The sequence below is a fragment of the Petaurus breviceps genome, unplaced genomic scaffold (assembly GCF_028583685.1).
Source record: "Petaurus breviceps papuanus isolate PSGF00001 unplaced genomic scaffold, PetGlider_PUasm1.0 90994, whole genome shotgun sequence".
Lineage (NCBI taxonomy): Eukaryota > Metazoa > Chordata > Mammalia > Diprotodontia > Petauridae > Petaurus > Petaurus breviceps.
This window is the reverse complement of record NW_027187393.1, coordinates 6,113,362-6,131,551: the sequence shown is the minus strand read 5'-3', so window position 1 is coordinate 6,131,551 and position 18,190 is coordinate 6,113,362. Positions and strand designations below refer to the sequence as shown.

The 18,190-nt window shown below is 35.1% G+C and overlaps 1 protein-coding gene across 1 annotated transcript in view; it reads right to left on the bottom strand.

The window, feature by feature from the left end:
• ITCH (itchy E3 ubiquitin protein ligase) overlaps nt 1–18,190 on the bottom strand; it is a 165,046-nt gene that overhangs the window by 108,256 nt on the left and 38,600 nt on the right. The window contains exon 2 of the mRNA XM_069077577.1: nt 14,379–14,469. Coding sequence (XP_068933678.1) covers nt 14,379–14,448 — 70 coding nt within the window. The 5' untranslated portion in view covers nt 14,449–14,469. The remainder of the gene's footprint in view (nt 1–14,378; nt 14,470–18,190) is intronic.

Below are 18,190 nucleotides of genomic sequence, written 5' to 3'. Positions count from 1 at the left end.
CATAGAAGCATGGACTAATGCAAAATCAAGAAAATAAAACTGGGAAGAAAGCATTCATGACTAGAGCAACACAAATGGAAAGAACAAGAAATTGAACAGTACAAAATGGTAATGGCCAATCCTTGTCCCAAAGAAGAGACAAGACACTAGCCCTAACCTACTCCTTAAAGAAGTGTGGGGTCAATGGGTATGGAATACTGCATTATAACATCAAACTATTGTTATTTTATATGTTGGTTAGTTGTGTGGAATTTTTTCTCTTCATTTAAAAAAATTCTTTATTATAAGAGGTGGTTCTCTGTGAATGGTGGTGGGCTGTAGATTGTATAAAAACAAAATATATCACCAAAAACATTTAAAAAAGAAAAGACAATAAAGTATAATTAGTATTAATGGTATTATATTTTATTTTCTTTCATTTTCCCTAAAAGTTTAGAGAGTTTAAGTACTTAAGTTGTGTGGGAGGGGAGATGAGCTGTCAGCCTTGGTTTGCAACCTCTGATCATACAGATCTCTCTCAAAGGCTATGGACATGGTGACTGGCATTTTGTTAAGAGGAGATTTTTGATTATGTCTCAGTGACCCAAATATGAACTAGTTGATTTGGAGGCTACCTTTAGAGGTTTTCTATGGTTTCAATAACAAAAAAAAAAAAAAAAACTCTCAGAACTGTATATTTCAATTGAGATGGAACCAATTACTACATTTTACATATCTATAACTTCAAAAAGTATGAATTCAAATATATGTGACCCCTTCAGAAGGGATTCAACATTCACACTAATCAGGACCTGTCTTACAGTAGTACAAAAAGAACAAAGAAAGATAGAAAAAAGAACAAAAAAAAATGGGAAAAAAGCTATGTAGAAAAAAACACTTATAGTACCACTTTCAGTTGCAGTAAAGAACTATAAACAAACTGGATGCCCATCAACTTGTGGAATGGATAAGCAAATTATGTTATATTAATATAACAGGTTATTATCATAGCATTAAAAATGAGGAAAGGGATGAATTCAAAAAATCAGGGAAGATCTAGGAACTGATACAGAGTGAAGTGAACATCAGAACGACAATTTAGACAATAAAGACAAATTTGGAAGACTTAAGAACTATGATTAATGTAATGATCAACCATAAATCTAGGAAACTAAAGATGAACAATGATACCTACCTGCCTGTTAGAAAAAAGGTGGGAGACTTGAGGTACAGATTGAGAGACACATTTTCAGACAAGGCTAATGTTTTGACTATGATTTTTTGTAAGGAGTTGTGGTTTTGTTTTGTTTTTTTCAAATCAGAAGGGAACATAAGAGGAGAGACAGTAGTGATCAATAGCTATGTAGGAAAAAAAAGAATCGTATATTTTTAAAAAAATTAACAGAAAGAATAGAAAAATCTTCAGAAGAAAATATAGATAAGTAAAACAGCTTTGAAACTAATATAATGAAATCATTTTACAACTTTTTAAAGAAATGCAAGTTACATGTGATAAAGATGTGGGATTTCCTATACAAATCCTTATTCTTTTTTTTAAATATGGAAATGTTTATGTTGATGTTTGCCAAATTCAGAACAAAAACATAGACAAAACAGAAAAACTTTTAAAAGACTAAAAAGACAGAAGGCCAGGTAAATCCCTCTCTCGAGGGAGAAGGGGATTCACCTGCAGTGTCAGTGTTGCCCAGTGGTAACCTCAAATTCAATTCCCTTCTCATAAGAGAAAACCATGAAGGGTAACTAAGCAGGAAGAACTTTTAGACCCTGGTGGAAAAACTGGGATTCACTAGAGAAGAGGGAAAATTATGCAGATTGTTTATAGGTTACTGTGAGTGATTTATATTTCTTCTGCATTTGGGCTCCTTTGATTTCTCTGAATCTTCTGCATATGTATAATCTACCAGATATACATTATCTTAAGTCCTAGTACAGGAGCTGTTCTACCCTGTTTCACACATCTGTAGAGGCATAAACATGAGTTATAACTAAATCTAAGATGTCCAAGAATAAACTTAAGGCATGAGCAACAAGCCAAAAAAAGAATAAAATATATCTTATCTTGGCCTTTGGGGGGAGGACCCAAGTTGAAAAAGAAGGTGATAATACCTCTCACTCAAGGTATAACCACACATGGTAAGTTTAATGATATTAAAAAACTAATCATTTGGGGCCGGCTAGGTGGCACAGTGAGTAGAGCACTGGCCCTGGAGTCTGGAGGACCTGAGTTCAAATCCGGCCTCAGACACTTAACACAAAAACTAGCTATATGACCTTGGGCAAGTCACTTAACACCAAATGCCCTCCAAAAAGCAAAAAAACTAACCACTGGGGCGGCTAGGTGGCACAGTGAATAAAGCACCAGCCCTGGAGTCAGGAGGACTTGAGTTCAAATACGACCTCACACACTTAACACAAAACTAGCCGTGTGACCTTGGGCAAGTCACTTAACCCCAATTGCCTTGCTTTCTCCCCTCCAAAAAGCAAAAAAAAACAAAAAACAAAAAACTAACCATTATTAAAGAAACGTAATTAATTTTTAAAACTGATTATAAACATTACTGCTTTCAAAATATTTAGAATCAAGTTACTTAATAAAGTTCCATAACTGTTCTATTACAACTCTAATTCCTAATATTAGCCATGGCAAATAGATTTAAGGATTCTTTTGGCTCAGGGAAGATTGATTATGAAGACCAGTGTAGTTTCTATAACTGTCTCTTGACATTCGTGGGGGCTAGGGAGACAGGACCCCCACAAATGTGGAAAAATCATGAATAACTGTAGGATGCACCCCAAACCTTTATTTTTAATTCTGATTATATTTAATATACAGAACAAGTAAAACAACACACTGAACTCATAAAAAAGTTGCAGTCTCTATGCAAGAGAGTATTTCAAACACTATGTGATGCAGCGGTAGCAACTGCTACACAGATTTTCTTCTACAAAAGGCCTGAGATACAAGGATCACTGTGAGGGGGAAATCACCTGATTGAGTCTGGATGGTAGAAACACAAAGAGGAAGCATTTCCAGCCTGTAGTTCTTTAGTGTGCTAAAACTTTTAACAAAATTTAATTGTTTATAATAAATTAATGTATGGGGAGGCTAGGTTGGCACAGCAAATAGAGCACCAGCCCTGGAGTCAGAAGGACCTGACTTCAAATCCTGCCTCAGACACTTAACACAAAAAAACTAGCCATGTGATCTTGGGCAAGTCACTTAACCCCAATTGCCCTCCCCCCAAAAAAAAGGCAAAAAAAAAGTTTAAATAAATTAATGTATGTATTCTGGTAGTCAATGGTAAAAGATTAATGCTATGCTATGCAGTATTTATGCATTTACAACTTAGTAGTTTTTTATTAAATTTTTTTTTAAATTCAAGTGTAATCTAGGATTTTCCACAGTTTGCCACAAATCTCCAAGAATTCCCATTTAATTATAGGTGGCCAACCCAGGAATAACCAAAATTGCAAATATGAAACCCACAAATGTTGGGGAATGAGTATAGTATGAATTTTGCCTGAAATTTAATATTTGCTAATTCTAAATAATAGCAGAATTTCTATTCTTTGACTTCTGTAATGGCGAAAAAGAAGTCAACGTGTAGATGTCAAAGTGAAAGTCTGGTTTTCTGAATGGTACAAAACCCATTGTGTGATTCAGTATAGTTTTTGAAGGGAACTTCAGGATGAGAAATAAATTACTACTATACTACATTTCATTTAAAAAAATTATTAAAATCAACCAAAAAGTATGTTAAAAATTTTATGCTGCTAACTTTCCAAGAAGGAAATTACTTTCCAAGAAGGAGTTGTTGTACCATGACCAATGAACTAAACATTTTTCACTCAAGGCCAAATATGCTGGGGGATTTTCCAGGATCCAAGATTGATTCCCCTTTTCATTCTGCTTTTATCTCTTTACCTAGAATAGTGACCCAGGAGAAGACAAGAAAAGAAAGTATAATACCTTATTCTGTATACAAGGCTTCCTTTTTTGGTACTCATTCCTACTGGATTCAATCTCAATAGAGACAACCTATTTGCCTACTTTTAATCTGCCTTCAAACTGAAATCCAAGGAGATGTAAATATTAAAGGACATATAATTAGAAACAAGTCTGATTCCCCAGTCTATTACACTTAATTTCAAATACTATAGAAGGTAGGATTTTATAATTGCAAAATAAAATTTTAGTTTAGTAATAAAAAAGGTTTACTTACTTAATTTGCATAGGCAGCATTTTAAAATTGATACTCAACAAAGAGTTTTATAATTCACCGTTTTAGTAAAGTCTTAAAAATTAGTATTATAGTCCCCCCCACACCCATCCAATGAGGTAAATACAGTGTGTATCAGTGATAATTGTACCTACATTACTTTTGAACTTCTCTGGATCTCTCTATTATGCCTTCTTTCCCCAGAAAACACATCACTGGGAAATCTCATTATCCTACAAAAATAAATTTGCCTGGTATTCATCCCAACAGTACCCTCTGCCCCTCTTATTCTGAAAGGAAGACAGGACCACAGGCTCCAGGGCCTCTATCTCATTATCCTCAATTTATTTTTAAAATTTTGAGTTATAAATTCTTTCCCTCCTGTCTGTTCCCCTGAGAAGGTAAGCAATATGAACCTCATTTATACATGTGAAGTCATACAAAACACATTTCCTTATTAGCTATGTTGCCAAAAAAAGGCAATAAAAATAAAGTGAAAAATATATGCTTCAATATGCACTCAGAATTCATCAATTCTCTCTTTGGAGATATTTTTCATCATAAGTCCCTTAGAACTGGCATGGTCATTGTACTGATGAGAGTCTTTCATGATTAAGTATTACAATATTGCTGCTACTGTGTACAGTGTTCTGGTTTTGTTCACTTCACTTTCATGTAAGATCATAGAAGTCTTTACAGGTTTTTCTAAAATCCCTCATCATTTCTTATGGCACAACAGAATTCCACCACAATTATATACCACAAGTTGTTCAGTTATCACCTATATGATAGGCATCCCCCCTCAATTTCCAATTATTTGCCACCACAAAAAAAGTTATAGTCATCCCTTCATATTCACAGGTTTCACATTCCTGGTTTTGGTTATTCCAATAATAACATGAGAATTTTTGAAGATTTGCAATGTACCGCAAAAAACTGCAGACTGTATATGTTAAGAAAACACAAAAAATTTAGTAAATCATGAATACATAAATACTGTATATTATTAATCTGTTTTATCATTCACTACCAGAAGTATAGATCCATAAATTTATTATAAACAACTAAACTTTGTTAAAGTTTCAGTGCATTAAGCATTCTCTTTGGGAACGCCTCTTCTTTGTCTTGTGACCATCCAGGCTGTCAGCTGATTTTCTCCCACAATGATTCTTGTACCTTGTGCTTTTTGTAGAAGGAACTCTGTGAAGCAGCTGCTACAGCTACATCAGATCCTGATTTCTCTCATACAGAAACTGCAACTTTTTTTAACATAATAATTTTGCTATATATTTGAAAGTAACAGTATGTTGTGCATAGTAGATATTCAGTTTCATGTACAATCATATTTTTATACTATTATGCTATGAAAATGTTTATTTCATAAAATAAAGAATAGATCATACCAAACGAACCTAAATTCCTTCCCTTTTTTTTGGGGGGGGGGACATCAATGCTTAAGTCAAATTGATTCAAAACTGGCTGGATAGCTAGACTGAAAGAATAGTTTTTTAATGCTTCAAAATCAACAAGGTAGCAGCACAGGAAATTGTGCTTGGCCCTGTGCCATTTAACATAGCTCTCAAGTACTTACCAAGAGGCATAGATGGAAAGTTCATCAAAGTAGCGTAAGATATAAAGGTGTGAGTGAGAGCTAACACATTGAATGACAAAGTCAGGATCCAAAATGATCTTGTCAAATAAGAATACTGAACTAAGTTTGATAAAATCAAATTTAAGCTGGACATGGTGGTGCAAACCTGTAATTTCTACAAGGGAGGCTGAAGTTGGAGGATATCTTGAACTCCAGAGTTCTGAGCTACAGAAACTGCAACTTTTTTTATGGATGCAATGTGTTGCCTTGTTTTGTATATTAAACATGATCAAATTATTAAAAATAAAGGTTTGGGGGTAGGGCCTACTGTTAACCCCCACAAATGCTGACAGACAACTTACCTTAAAAATACCTTAAATATTTCTGTACACAGAAGTCCTTTTCCTTTTTCTTTGTTCTCTTTGGGATACAGACCTAGCAGTGCTATTGCTGGGTCAAAGAGGAAACATAGTTTTCTATTCTTTTGGGCATAGTTCCAAATTGTTCTATAAAATGGCTGGACCAGTTCACAACTCTAACAATATACCTATTTTTCCACATCCCCTCCAGAATTTGTCATTTTCTTTTTCTGCCACTTTAATCAATCTGATAGATATGAGGCGGTACCATTAGTTTTAATTTGCATTTCTCCAATTATTAGGTGATTTGGAGCATTTTTTCATGACTATTGATGGTTCTGATTTCTGCCTATGAAAACTGTGGGTCCATATCATATACCCATTTATCTGTTGGAGAATAGCTCTTATTTTTATAAATTTGGTTCAGTTCACTATACATTTGAGAAATGAGGTAGGGCTTCTATTTAAAGAGGTTCAGCAGTTTTTCTACACATTTCTCACATGCTTCTTTATTTCTCTAGTACACTACTACATCCTGCCTTCTTCTACCTCCCTTTCCACCCTACACGTTTTTTCTGTTTTCTTTTGTGTGTCATCCCCCACCATTTGATTATAAGCTCCTAAGAGGAGGAATTGCCTTATTAAGAATTATGTGCACAACATTGTGCCATATGCTGAGGAAGATACCATGATAAAGACAGATCTCTATCCTGTCTTCTTGGATTAGATCTTATAATCTAGTAGAGGAATGATGAATATCTAATCAAGTAATTAAAGGATAAAACAGAATGTAACAACTGCATAAAAGAAGTAGAAACAAAATGTTACTTGAGGAACAATAATTTTTGAGGTTTGAGAAAAGGAAAAAGGGGGAAGATTTTATGAAGGAAGTGATACTAGAAGTTAGGTCAGTTGGCTGAGTAGGATTTCAACAGCTGGAAATGAGGAAGAAAGACATGTAGGCATAAGAAATGTCATGATCAATGGTACAAAGCCAGGAAAACACAAGGATATGTAAGCAAGTAGTCACATTTAGCTAGTACTTAGTGTATGTTGTGAGGCATAGTAAGATAAAGCTGAAAAGATACAGTGGTACTCTATTATTCATAGCTCAATTGCCAGGCTGAGTAGGAACTTTATTTAGTGGGTGACAGGAACCCATTAAAGGTCTTTGAATCAAGTGAACAAGAACTGTACACAATATGTCAGCAATATGAAAGAGATGGAGAGATTAATTAGATGGTTATTTTAGTAGTCTTCAGTGGGAGGTAAAGCAATAAGGGCCTGGACTAGGATGGTGGTAGTAGAAACAGGAAGGGATGGATGCAAAAAATATAACATAGGTAGAACTGACAAGACTTGGCAATCAATGAAATAGGAGGTAAGAGAGAGAGAAAAATGAAAAACGGCCTGAAGTTTTGAGCAGAGTAACTAAGAGAATGGCATTACTTCTCCTAAAAGAAATAGATAAGTCAGGGGAAAAAAGCAAGTTTTTAAGGAAAGCTAACAAGGCAAGGCCAGTGAAACAATCACTCCCAATGACAGAGATGTTAAAATTACAATTTGTTGTTGGTATAATCAATGATAGCTATGGAACTATGTATTGTAACATTAATTAAAACAATCTCTGCAATTTTATCTAAGAATAAAAGGAAATTTCTAATAGGATTTTTTAAAAAGGATATAGGAATCCTCAAATTTTAAGGCACAGAGAATTAGCTGGTTTATTTATATGGTTATATGATTCTATTTTATAAAACTTTAGCCATAATTTTTTAAATTTAATTATTCAAATTATATTTCATAGGATAATAGTGAATAAAAATTAATGATACTTTAAAGTTTGCAAAACACTTTACATACATTAACATTATCTCATTTGATCCCCACACTACCAGGAGAGGTAGGTGCTGTAGGTATTATTGCCATTTTACAGTTAAGGAAAGGGGATCTCAGAGACGTAAAATAATCTGTCCATAGTCATAGATACTTCACTACCCTCTGATGACTCAATTGAAATAACTCAAAAATTAAAATGAATTTTAAAAATTCTTATTCCTTCAACAATAACCTTAACAAACTCCAAAACAGTTTTTGACCAGGGTTAACAAGTACAAAGGGGAGAAGGGATAATTTGACTTTTTCAGGAATGTGATTTCATTTAGCAGCTTGGGGTAAAAGGAGGAAATGAATAGGAATGGGACTTTGCTAACCACTTCCTTCCCATTTCCCTTTACAAATGAGGAGGGTTCAGCTTCCCTATCCTCCCAGCACTAACAATAGTTCTCCATTCATTTACATGGTTAAAGCTTAGAAATGAACTAGTAACATCAACAGGTTAGGGACCACTTCTACAGGCAATGAGAAGTCATTGAAAGTTTTTAAGCATTTCTAACGAATCATTACTAGTGATTTTTGAGGACTTTCTTTGAAGCATCTTTGCTGAAGTTTATATAAAATTTAACAGCATATTATATATGTATTACTGTTCTTTTGATTGAGCTTTTGGTACAGAATAACTATAGAGAAATGCACCAATAAAAATTATAAATGATAAACATTCCAGTTGCCAAAAAGATTCTTGAAGGTTGTAATGGAAAGCACAGAAGTGGTACACATCTTGTTTCAGCTATTGAGTTAACACCTTGTTTCAGTTCAAGTTTCTTTTGAGCCTTGTATCAAGTCTGCTAAGAAACAGAATGTGTGTTGGGACAGCTAGGTGGCACAGTGAATAGAGTACCAGCCCTGGAGTCAGGAGGACCTGAGTTCAAATCCAGCAACAGACATTTGATCACACTTACTAGGCATGTGACCTTGGGCAAGTCACTTAACTCCATTTGCCCTGCCTTCCCCCTTAAAAAAAGTAAAAAAAAAGAAATAGAACATGTGAACCCCACAACTTTTGAACCCTAGAACTCAAGAACTCCTGCAACAGGAAGGGGAGGAGCTAATAACCATATATAAGGAGAGGCTCAGGCTAGAGACAGCAGAACCGAGAAGAGGACTCTTGTGGTAGCAGAGTCAAGAAGGAGAAAACTTGTGGTATCCTGGCACTCTGTTTGTTTTGGAGGTCCTGGGACTTTACTGATGATTTGTGCTGACCTCTTGGACTTTGTTTGTGGGTCTGTGTTGATTTCTATGTTGATGATTTGTGTTGAGTTCTCAGACCCTGTTGGTGGGTCTGGGTTGATTTCACAGGCAGACAGTGAATTGATGATGGTGCCAGCAATGTGCATGAATATTATTGTGGCTTTGTCAAGCTCTATCTTCCCAGAAGCAGAACTGTGAAGCACTTGAGGTAGACTAGGCACTGTGAACTTCAATATGGAATGGGAAAGGGGTGGCCAGGTGGCTCAGCGAGTAAGAGCACCGGCTCCAGTGTTGGGATGATCTGGAGATCGAATCCCGGCCTCAGACACTCAGCACCACACCCAGAAATAACTGGCCGTGTAACCTTGAGCAAGTTACTTAACCCCAATTGCTTTAAAAAAAAAAATATGAAATGGGAACTGGATGCAGAACTGGACAAGGAGCTGGGAGCTGCCTGCCTTTGAACCCAGGTGACAGCTGGAGCTGGGACCATGGAAGAGGAACCATGGAAGCTGAGAGCCAGCCTCAAATCAAGCTAAAAGAAGACTTTACTTGGATACTATGTATTGACTGAGAAGATTAGGATTTACTGTCACCTAGGGGTGGAGAACTTTGACTTTTGTACTTTTCGATTTAATTATGGATTTTGTGATTGACTAAATGATTGTACTTTGCTTAAAACTATGCGACAAATTTGGTGAAAAAAATATGTGGCCATTTTCATAAGTTATCTAGTTGTGACATGGTGAATGCTGTATTTTGATTTTCTGTGATAAAATGTAACATTGTTAATGCTGTACCTTGATTTTCCGTGAATGTTTTGCTCTGATTTTTTACTGAATAGAGAGTTCACTATACTATGTAATCAGAACCTTGAAAGCTGTTCACAGAAGCAGTCCTCTGGAAAGCTGCTCATGTAAAGCCATGCGACTTTACAAAGGTATTTCCAAAGCTAAAATAAAATCTTCCCAGTCACATATACAAAGATAAAGGTCCCATTTACTAAACTGTCACCTCAGCACAACATTCATTAGTTTAAACTTCCTATTTCTTAAAAATCATTCATGCTTCAGGATTAGGACCTGACTAAACAGCTTAAAGCTATTCTTGCCAAAAAAGAAATGCATTGGTGCACAGGAGGGTCCTTTTGGACCTCACCCTCTTCTGCAGTATTTTGATCATAGCCGACAGGAAAATGAATCACTGGATCTTAGTGCTAGAAGAGACCTTAGATCTGTATCCCAAAAAGAACATAAAAAAGGGAAAAGGATCCACATGTACAAAAATATTTATAGCTGTTCTTTTTGTGGTGGCAAAAAAAAATTGGAAATTGATGGGATGCTCATCAATTGGGGAGTGACTGAATAAGATGTGGTTTCTGAACGTAATGGAATACTACTGCTCTATAAAAAATGATGAGCAGGGAGATTTCAGAAAAACCTGGAAAGACGTGCATGAACTGTTGCTGAATGAAGTGACCAAAATCAGGAGAACACTGTACACAGCAACAGCAATTCTGTATGATAACAAACTTTGACAGACTTAGCTCCTCTCAGCAATGCAATGATCTAAGACAATTCCAAAAGACTAAAAGTGGAAAATGCTATGCAAATCCAGAAAAAGAACCGTGAAGCCTGAATGCAGATTGAAGTATGCTATTGTCTTTTTTTTTCTTTCTCATAATTATTTCCTTTGGTTTTGATTCTTCTTTACAACATAACACAGAAATATGTTTAATATGATTGTACATATATAGCCTATATCAGATTGTATGCAATCTTGGGGAGAGGGAAGAAGAGGTAGGAAGGAAAATTTAGAACTCAAAAATCTTATAAAAGTGAATGCTGAAAACTAAAAATAAATTAATAAAAAAAGGAGAGATCTTAGAGATAATCACATGGTCCTAATCTTTTCTGCAATATGAATCACATCTACTGAAAGCAGGTTACTTAATAGACACTGAGGGATTTCGAGGGAGTGAAGAAGTCTTCCTCTTTTTCATCCCTTCTTTCCTGAGGGGATAGACCCTACCCAACTATCCAAGGTCACTAAATCTCAACAATTTGTCCAGAAAAAAATATCTTTCCTATTCTTCAATTCACTTTAAAAAATTCTTTGTTCAGCATCTATTTTATGCAAAGAATTGTTAGGCACTGGGCGTGGATCATCATCATCATCATCATCATCACAAAAGGCTCACATCAATATAATACTTTAAGGTTTATAAAGCACTTACATACATTTTCTTTTGATTTTCACAACAACCCTGGGAGACAGGTACCATTAATATTCCCAAAGTGTCTTCTTGAGGAGGGATTCAAGTCCAGACCTTCCCTGAATCCAAGACTATCAGTCAAACACATAAAGCTGTCTCTCTAGAACAAAGGTGTCAAAGTCAGGGCAGCCTGAGTGCCCCAGAACCAAATTAAAATGTAACTGGGGACAGATAAGTAGTAAAAGGAAATGAATAAACAATTCTCAAAAGAACAATTGCAAAGTATTCACAATTACATGAAAGAATGTTCTAAAATCACATAATCTAAAATTCATAAGAGAAAAGCAAATCAAAACAACCCTGAGGTTTCATCTCCACACCCTATCAATTAGCAAAAATGACAAAAAATGGCAAAAGTCAACATTGGAAGGTTGTAAGATAAGAAGTACACTAATATGTTGTTGGTAGAGCTGTGATATGGTACAACCATTTTGCAAAGTAACTTGGAATTTAAATAAAGTGTCTGAAATGTCTATATACTCTTTGACCCAGAGAGTCTATTGCTAGGCTCATATTCCAAAAAGGTTGTCAATACAAAGAAAGTTCCCATATATTCCAAAATATTTATGGTAGCACTTTTTGTGATTGCAAAGAATTGTAAACCAAAATAGATGCTCATCAACTGCGAAATGGTTAAAGTGTGGCACATGAACGTAATGAAGTATTATTATACTATGCTATAAGAATGATGTGTATGACAAATACAGAGAGGCATATAAAGATCTATATGAAATGACGCAGAGTTAAGTAAGCAGAGTCAAGAAAATAATATATATACACAATAATTACAACAATGCAAATGGAAAGAACTAGAAACCAAAAATTTTAAATGAATTAACAAAATTATAAAGATCAACCGTGTAGGTATGATTGAATTTTGTTTCCACAGAAATTATATAAAAGCAGAAATTATAATTTATACTGATGGCTAATATCAAAGACAAAACTACTTATAGAGGGCAGTTGGGGAAGCTGGTGCCTAAAAAATCAGTATACCTACTACTACTCTTTGTCCTGAAAAGGCTTCTTCCTATATATCAAAAGAACTGCCAGGCCAGTTCTCATTCACAAAAGAAGACAATGAGGTCCATAAACCAAGACATGGTCTCACAGATAATGGAACTTTTATCACTGATATCCTGGGTATCTTCAAACTCATAGTTTTTGTCAATTCCCTCAGCAACTGAAAATTCTTCTCATGCTATCTGATGCAGACAAAAGGGGAGAAGACTAGAAGCATTTTTGGCCTTTCCTTTATTTTTTTTTTTTAAGCAATTGGGGTTAAGTAACTTGCTCAAGGTTACATGGCCAATTATTTCTGGGTATGGTGCTAAGTATCTGAGCCCAGATTTGATCCCAGGTCATCCCAACTCTGGGGCTGGTACTCTTACTCACTGCGCCACGTGGCGACCCCTAAGCAATTGGGGTTAAGTAACTTGCTCAAGGTTACACGGCCAGGTGTTTCTGGGTGGGTGTTAAGTGTCTGAGCCGGATTCAATCCCAGTTCATCCCAACTCTGGGGCCGGTGCTCTTACTCACTGTGCTACCTGGCCGCCCCTGGCCTTTCCTTTATTTAAGTATGAAGAAAAATGAAGATGAGAAGGGGTGGGAGGAGGAACTGAAATGTGGAAATGAAAAGATATAATCAAGGGGTGGGGTTTAGTGAACCCTAGAATGCTGATCAATGGGTTTCAAGATGCAAAATTCGAATCTGTATGAATTATAAAAGGACTTTGTAACTGGCTTAAGGAATGCTTGCTCCTTTCACAAGGGGTAAAAGGCCAAGTCACCCACCTGAAATGAAGTGAAATAAAAATCTTTTTTTTTCTAAACTCACTCATGGCCAGATAAAATTCTTGGTTATTTCTAACAATCAGAACTAAATAGAGAGATATGAGAGGACATTCCCCAACCCCACACCTTTGTGGAGGTGGGAGATCCACGGGTGTTAAACACAGAACATATTTTCAGACTTTTTCAATGTACCAATCAGTTGGCCTGGGTTTTTTTCCCTCTCTAAAAAATACTATATGTCATGTGGGATGGCCCTTGAGCAGGGAGCAGGATAACTTGAAATAACTATGATGACTGAAGAAACAGAAGACAAATTAAAAAATTATGAAAAAAAATGTAATTGGGAAGTGTTTATCAAAATAAATAAAAATACAATACAAAATAGATAATGTTCATTTGTAGCTTTCTAAATCAACATGCAGCATTCTAGGAGTTTCTATTTTAATTTAACACTACTGTTCTAGAAGACCCAGAACCTATACTTAAGAAGTTTACAATAAAACAGGAAACAAAGAAGAGTGTAGCAAGTGCCCAGTAGGGATCCAGGCAAAATGCTAGAAGAAGATGAAGATGTGAACTAGGATGGTTCAGTGGGAGCAGAAAGAAGGGGAAAAAAAACGAAACATTACAGAGGAGGAGTCAATAGCATTTGGACAAGGTCACACTGTAAGTTAATGGCAGAACAAAATCTTATTTTAAATTTATTTTTTATAATAGCATTAAACTATTGTGGAACAAACAAAAAGTTAAACTCTTCAACAAGAAACAGGCCAATCTACAAATATTTACCAAATATTTATCACATACAAGGTCCTCTGTTAGGTATCATTAAAAATACAGACACATGAGTCATCCTTGCCCAGGAGGAGCTTACAATCTAATCAAGGAAGGTATAACATGTACATAAATGATTTTCAGCCTTTTTATAATTTAAATACAATTTATACTTTGAAAACATTTAATAAATAGAAGAGGCAAATTATTCTTCTCTCAATGTTATTTTTCAACTTAGAGATTAAAAGTAAATGACTATCTTTTCAAAGACTTACCAATGATCTGAAGTTGTGATTTCATGGTCAATCCCCCCACAGACCCTGACCGTGAACTACTGCCAGACATGCCACCAACTGGGCTATGGACCTAGACGTGGCAAAGGAGACATTTTAAACATCATCATATACAATCTCATTTTAATAAACAGTATCATAATAGCACCAACAAGACTATTCTCCATGTCCTAGCAGATGAACCAGAGTAATTATTCTTTGCTGACCTAGTTATAATTAATTACATTAAATGAAAAAATCTATGGAACAGATCCCTTTACAAGCCCTCATTCATGTAGCAGTCAATCTCTTCATCAAAGATGTCTTAGCATGGTATAACTGTACAGGACTACCCAGGCAAGTTCTTTAAATGGTTCTTCCAAAAAATTACATTAAGTTACACAATGTTAGAGTAAATTCAAGTGAATTAGTGAAAAGCAAGGCTCTAGTACTAACTTGGGTCATGGTTAACCATCCAATTTGCATCTTCAATAATCATTCAAACTATATTCGGAAGGATTTCACTATATCGTGTTAATAATGTTATTGCAAAATAACACTGGGCCGAGGCAACATTACATATAGGGCATGCCTGTACCTGAACGCAATATAACATGTTCTTCAAACTTGACATGTTTAACAAAAGTTTGAATGGAAAAAGGAATAAGTACTTTCTCTGAGAACCATAAAGATGATAGAAGCAAGAATGAAAGCAAATGATTAACGAAATGGAAGAAGAGGAGGATGATTAAGCTAGGGTCCATTAACAATGACGGAAAACCAAGTAGTTGAACTTAAAACCAACAGCCTTGGCTGCACACTTCAGTGTTACATTTCCATTTTCAACTACATGTGTATACAATGAAACAATTTTTATTTCACTGAGTCTGTCAAGATGAGATCTTAATTGTATAATCAATAATCCATGTTATCTTAAATAATCGAAAGACTCATTTATTCAATGAATACTCATTAAGCACCTACACTGTGCAACATGTGGTACTAAATCTAGGTTTCAGTTTAAGACATGGTCCTTGTCCTCACTGTTACATTTTAGAGGGAAAAGAAGAAACAAACAGATATTTTATAATGCATGTTACATATAAGCACATTAGAGATTTCTAAAACTAAATGTTATTTATGAGAAATCCAAGATTGAAAATTATTTCTCACAGAAGGGATGAGTGAATGCTTCAAGGAAAAAATAGCATTTGAGTTGGAATTCTAAAGAATGGGTTTCAATTACATAGACAAAGAGGGGTAAGGAAGGCATTTAAGCATAGTAAACAACAACAAAAGCATCAATGTAAGAATCAATCCAACTGAACTGGAGCAAAGAGTATGCTAATTCAGACTACTCACTAGAAGGACAAAAACTTAAGCTTAAACACTTTGGTTACATAACGAGAAGACAGGACTCAGTGGAAAAGACCCTGATATTGGGAAATATTGAAGGCAAAAGGAGAAGGCAAGTGAACAAGATGAGATGGATAGATCTCCCATTGATGAGTTCCTCCTGGAGCCTCCATTTTTGTGAAGGAGTATAGGCTGGCCTTCCTTCCCTTTCCTGACTTGTTCCTGACTTTCTAGACTTCAAAATAATGTGCTAGCAGAAGAACGTTGTACACAGTTACAGTCACATGGTGTGATGAAAAACATTGATAGACTCAAGTCTTCTCAGCAAAGCAAGGTTCTGAGACAACTCCAAAAGGCTCATGATGGAAAATGCTATTCACATCCAGAGAAAGAATTATGGAGTCTGAATGCAGATTGAAGCATACTATTTTTTGTTTTGTTTTTTCTTTCTCATGTTTCATTCCACTGGTATAATTCTTCTTTACAACATGACTAATGTGAAAATGTTTGATATGAATGTATATGCAGAGCCTATATCAGATGGCTTGCTGTCTTGGGGAGGCAGGAAGGGGAGAAAATTTGAAACTCAAAAGTTTGTGGAACTGAATGTTGTAAAGTAAAAGTAAATAAATTAATTTTAAAAAATAATTTCTCCTCCCTTTTTTGTTGACTGGTCAACAGGCGCAATTCTCGTTTTATTTTATAAAGACCTAGACATTGCTAAATATGAAATTATAAGGGATCCATTTTGCCATGACCAAGTTTGATATATTTACTCTTAATTCATCTGAATGAGTGCAGTTGGCAGACTTATTTTGTGATGTACACTAAAATAAGCCTTTGAAACCTAATAATCTTATTACTAGGTGACTACTGGTAAAAAATGAATTTTCTGGTTTATCAAAATGATACACAAATTTTGCTTCAATTGATAATATATCTGTGTAACATGGAATGGCAAAGAATTGGACATCAAGGGGATGCCCATCAACTAGGGAACAGTTGAATGAGTTGTAGTATAAGATTGTGATAGAATATTATCATGCCATAAGGAATGATAAGCAGGATGACTTCAAAAAAACCTGGAAAGATTTATATGAACTCATGAAAAGTAAAGGGAAGTGAGAATAACTAGGGAGAACTTTCACAGTAACAGAAATATCGTGAGGGTGATCAACTATGAAAAACTTAACAAGACAATTCCAAAAACCCCAAGATGAAAAATGCTATCTACCTCCAGAGAGGGAACTGATGGAATTCTGAATGCAGAATGAATAAAAAATAAATTTTTTAGTTTTGTTTTATTTTGTTTGTCTTTTCCTTTGCAACGTGGTTAATATGGAAATGTTTTGCATGACCTCACATGTATAATCAAAATCAAACTGTTTGCCTTCTCAAGGAGGTGGGAGGAGCAAGAAGGAAGCAGAGAATTTAGAGGTCAAAATTTTCAAAACTGTTAAAATTTTTTTACATTGGGAAATATTTAACAAAATAAATTTAAAAATTTAAGACATAATAATGATCTCAATTAGTGGTTTAAAAACATAAGTAATACCATGAATGAAATAATTTTTAAGAAACTGCACCAAAAAACAAATCCACCCACCCATCATGTTAACAACATTATGGTTACCACTTTGTTAAAAAACAACTATTAAAATTGTAAAACATTTTTCATCATAAAATATTGGTCTATGTATTATTTTCTTTATGGAGGGCAACTGGGGTTAAGTAATCTGCCCAAGGTTACACGGCTAGTTTTTTTATGTGGATGTTAAGTGTCTGAGGCCAGAATCGAACTCGGGTCCTCCCGTCTCCAGGGCCAGTGCTTTACTCAGGTCTATGTATTTTTTTAACAGTATAATGTGTGGATATAGAACCCATAAGTTCTATAAACCTAGTCATAAAACCTTAAATATTCCACTACAATCACATACCAAATTGTCTACCCAATTTCCCAATATTTGGGGCACAGAAGTTGTTTCCTTTTTTTTTCTGATATAAATAATGCAACTATTAAGATTTTTGTAGAGCTAGGTCTTTTTTCCTTTGAATAAATAATCTTTGGGTAGGATTTTATTAGAGAGCAGTAAATATCACAGAAAACTGTAGAATTATGTTTTTCATTATAATTGATATGTGTAATGAATATACTAATAGATTTGATTCTCAGAACTGCCTTTTCTAGCTTACAACACATCTTAAAATGATCAAACTTTGACAAAGCTCACAATCACTGGCATCCCTGTGTCTGTATACCTGAAGTTAAGTGAATCAAAGGCTGTTTCCATCACAAAACTCTGATCCTGTGATCCACCAAGTAATGACCTCCAAAGACTTGAACAAAGCTGTTCCCACAGAACTTGAGGACACCTATACCTTAGTGATTGTGGGATTTGTGGGCTGGTTATGGGAAACCATTCTGGCCCTGAAAATGACTGTTTGTAATCCAACTTCTC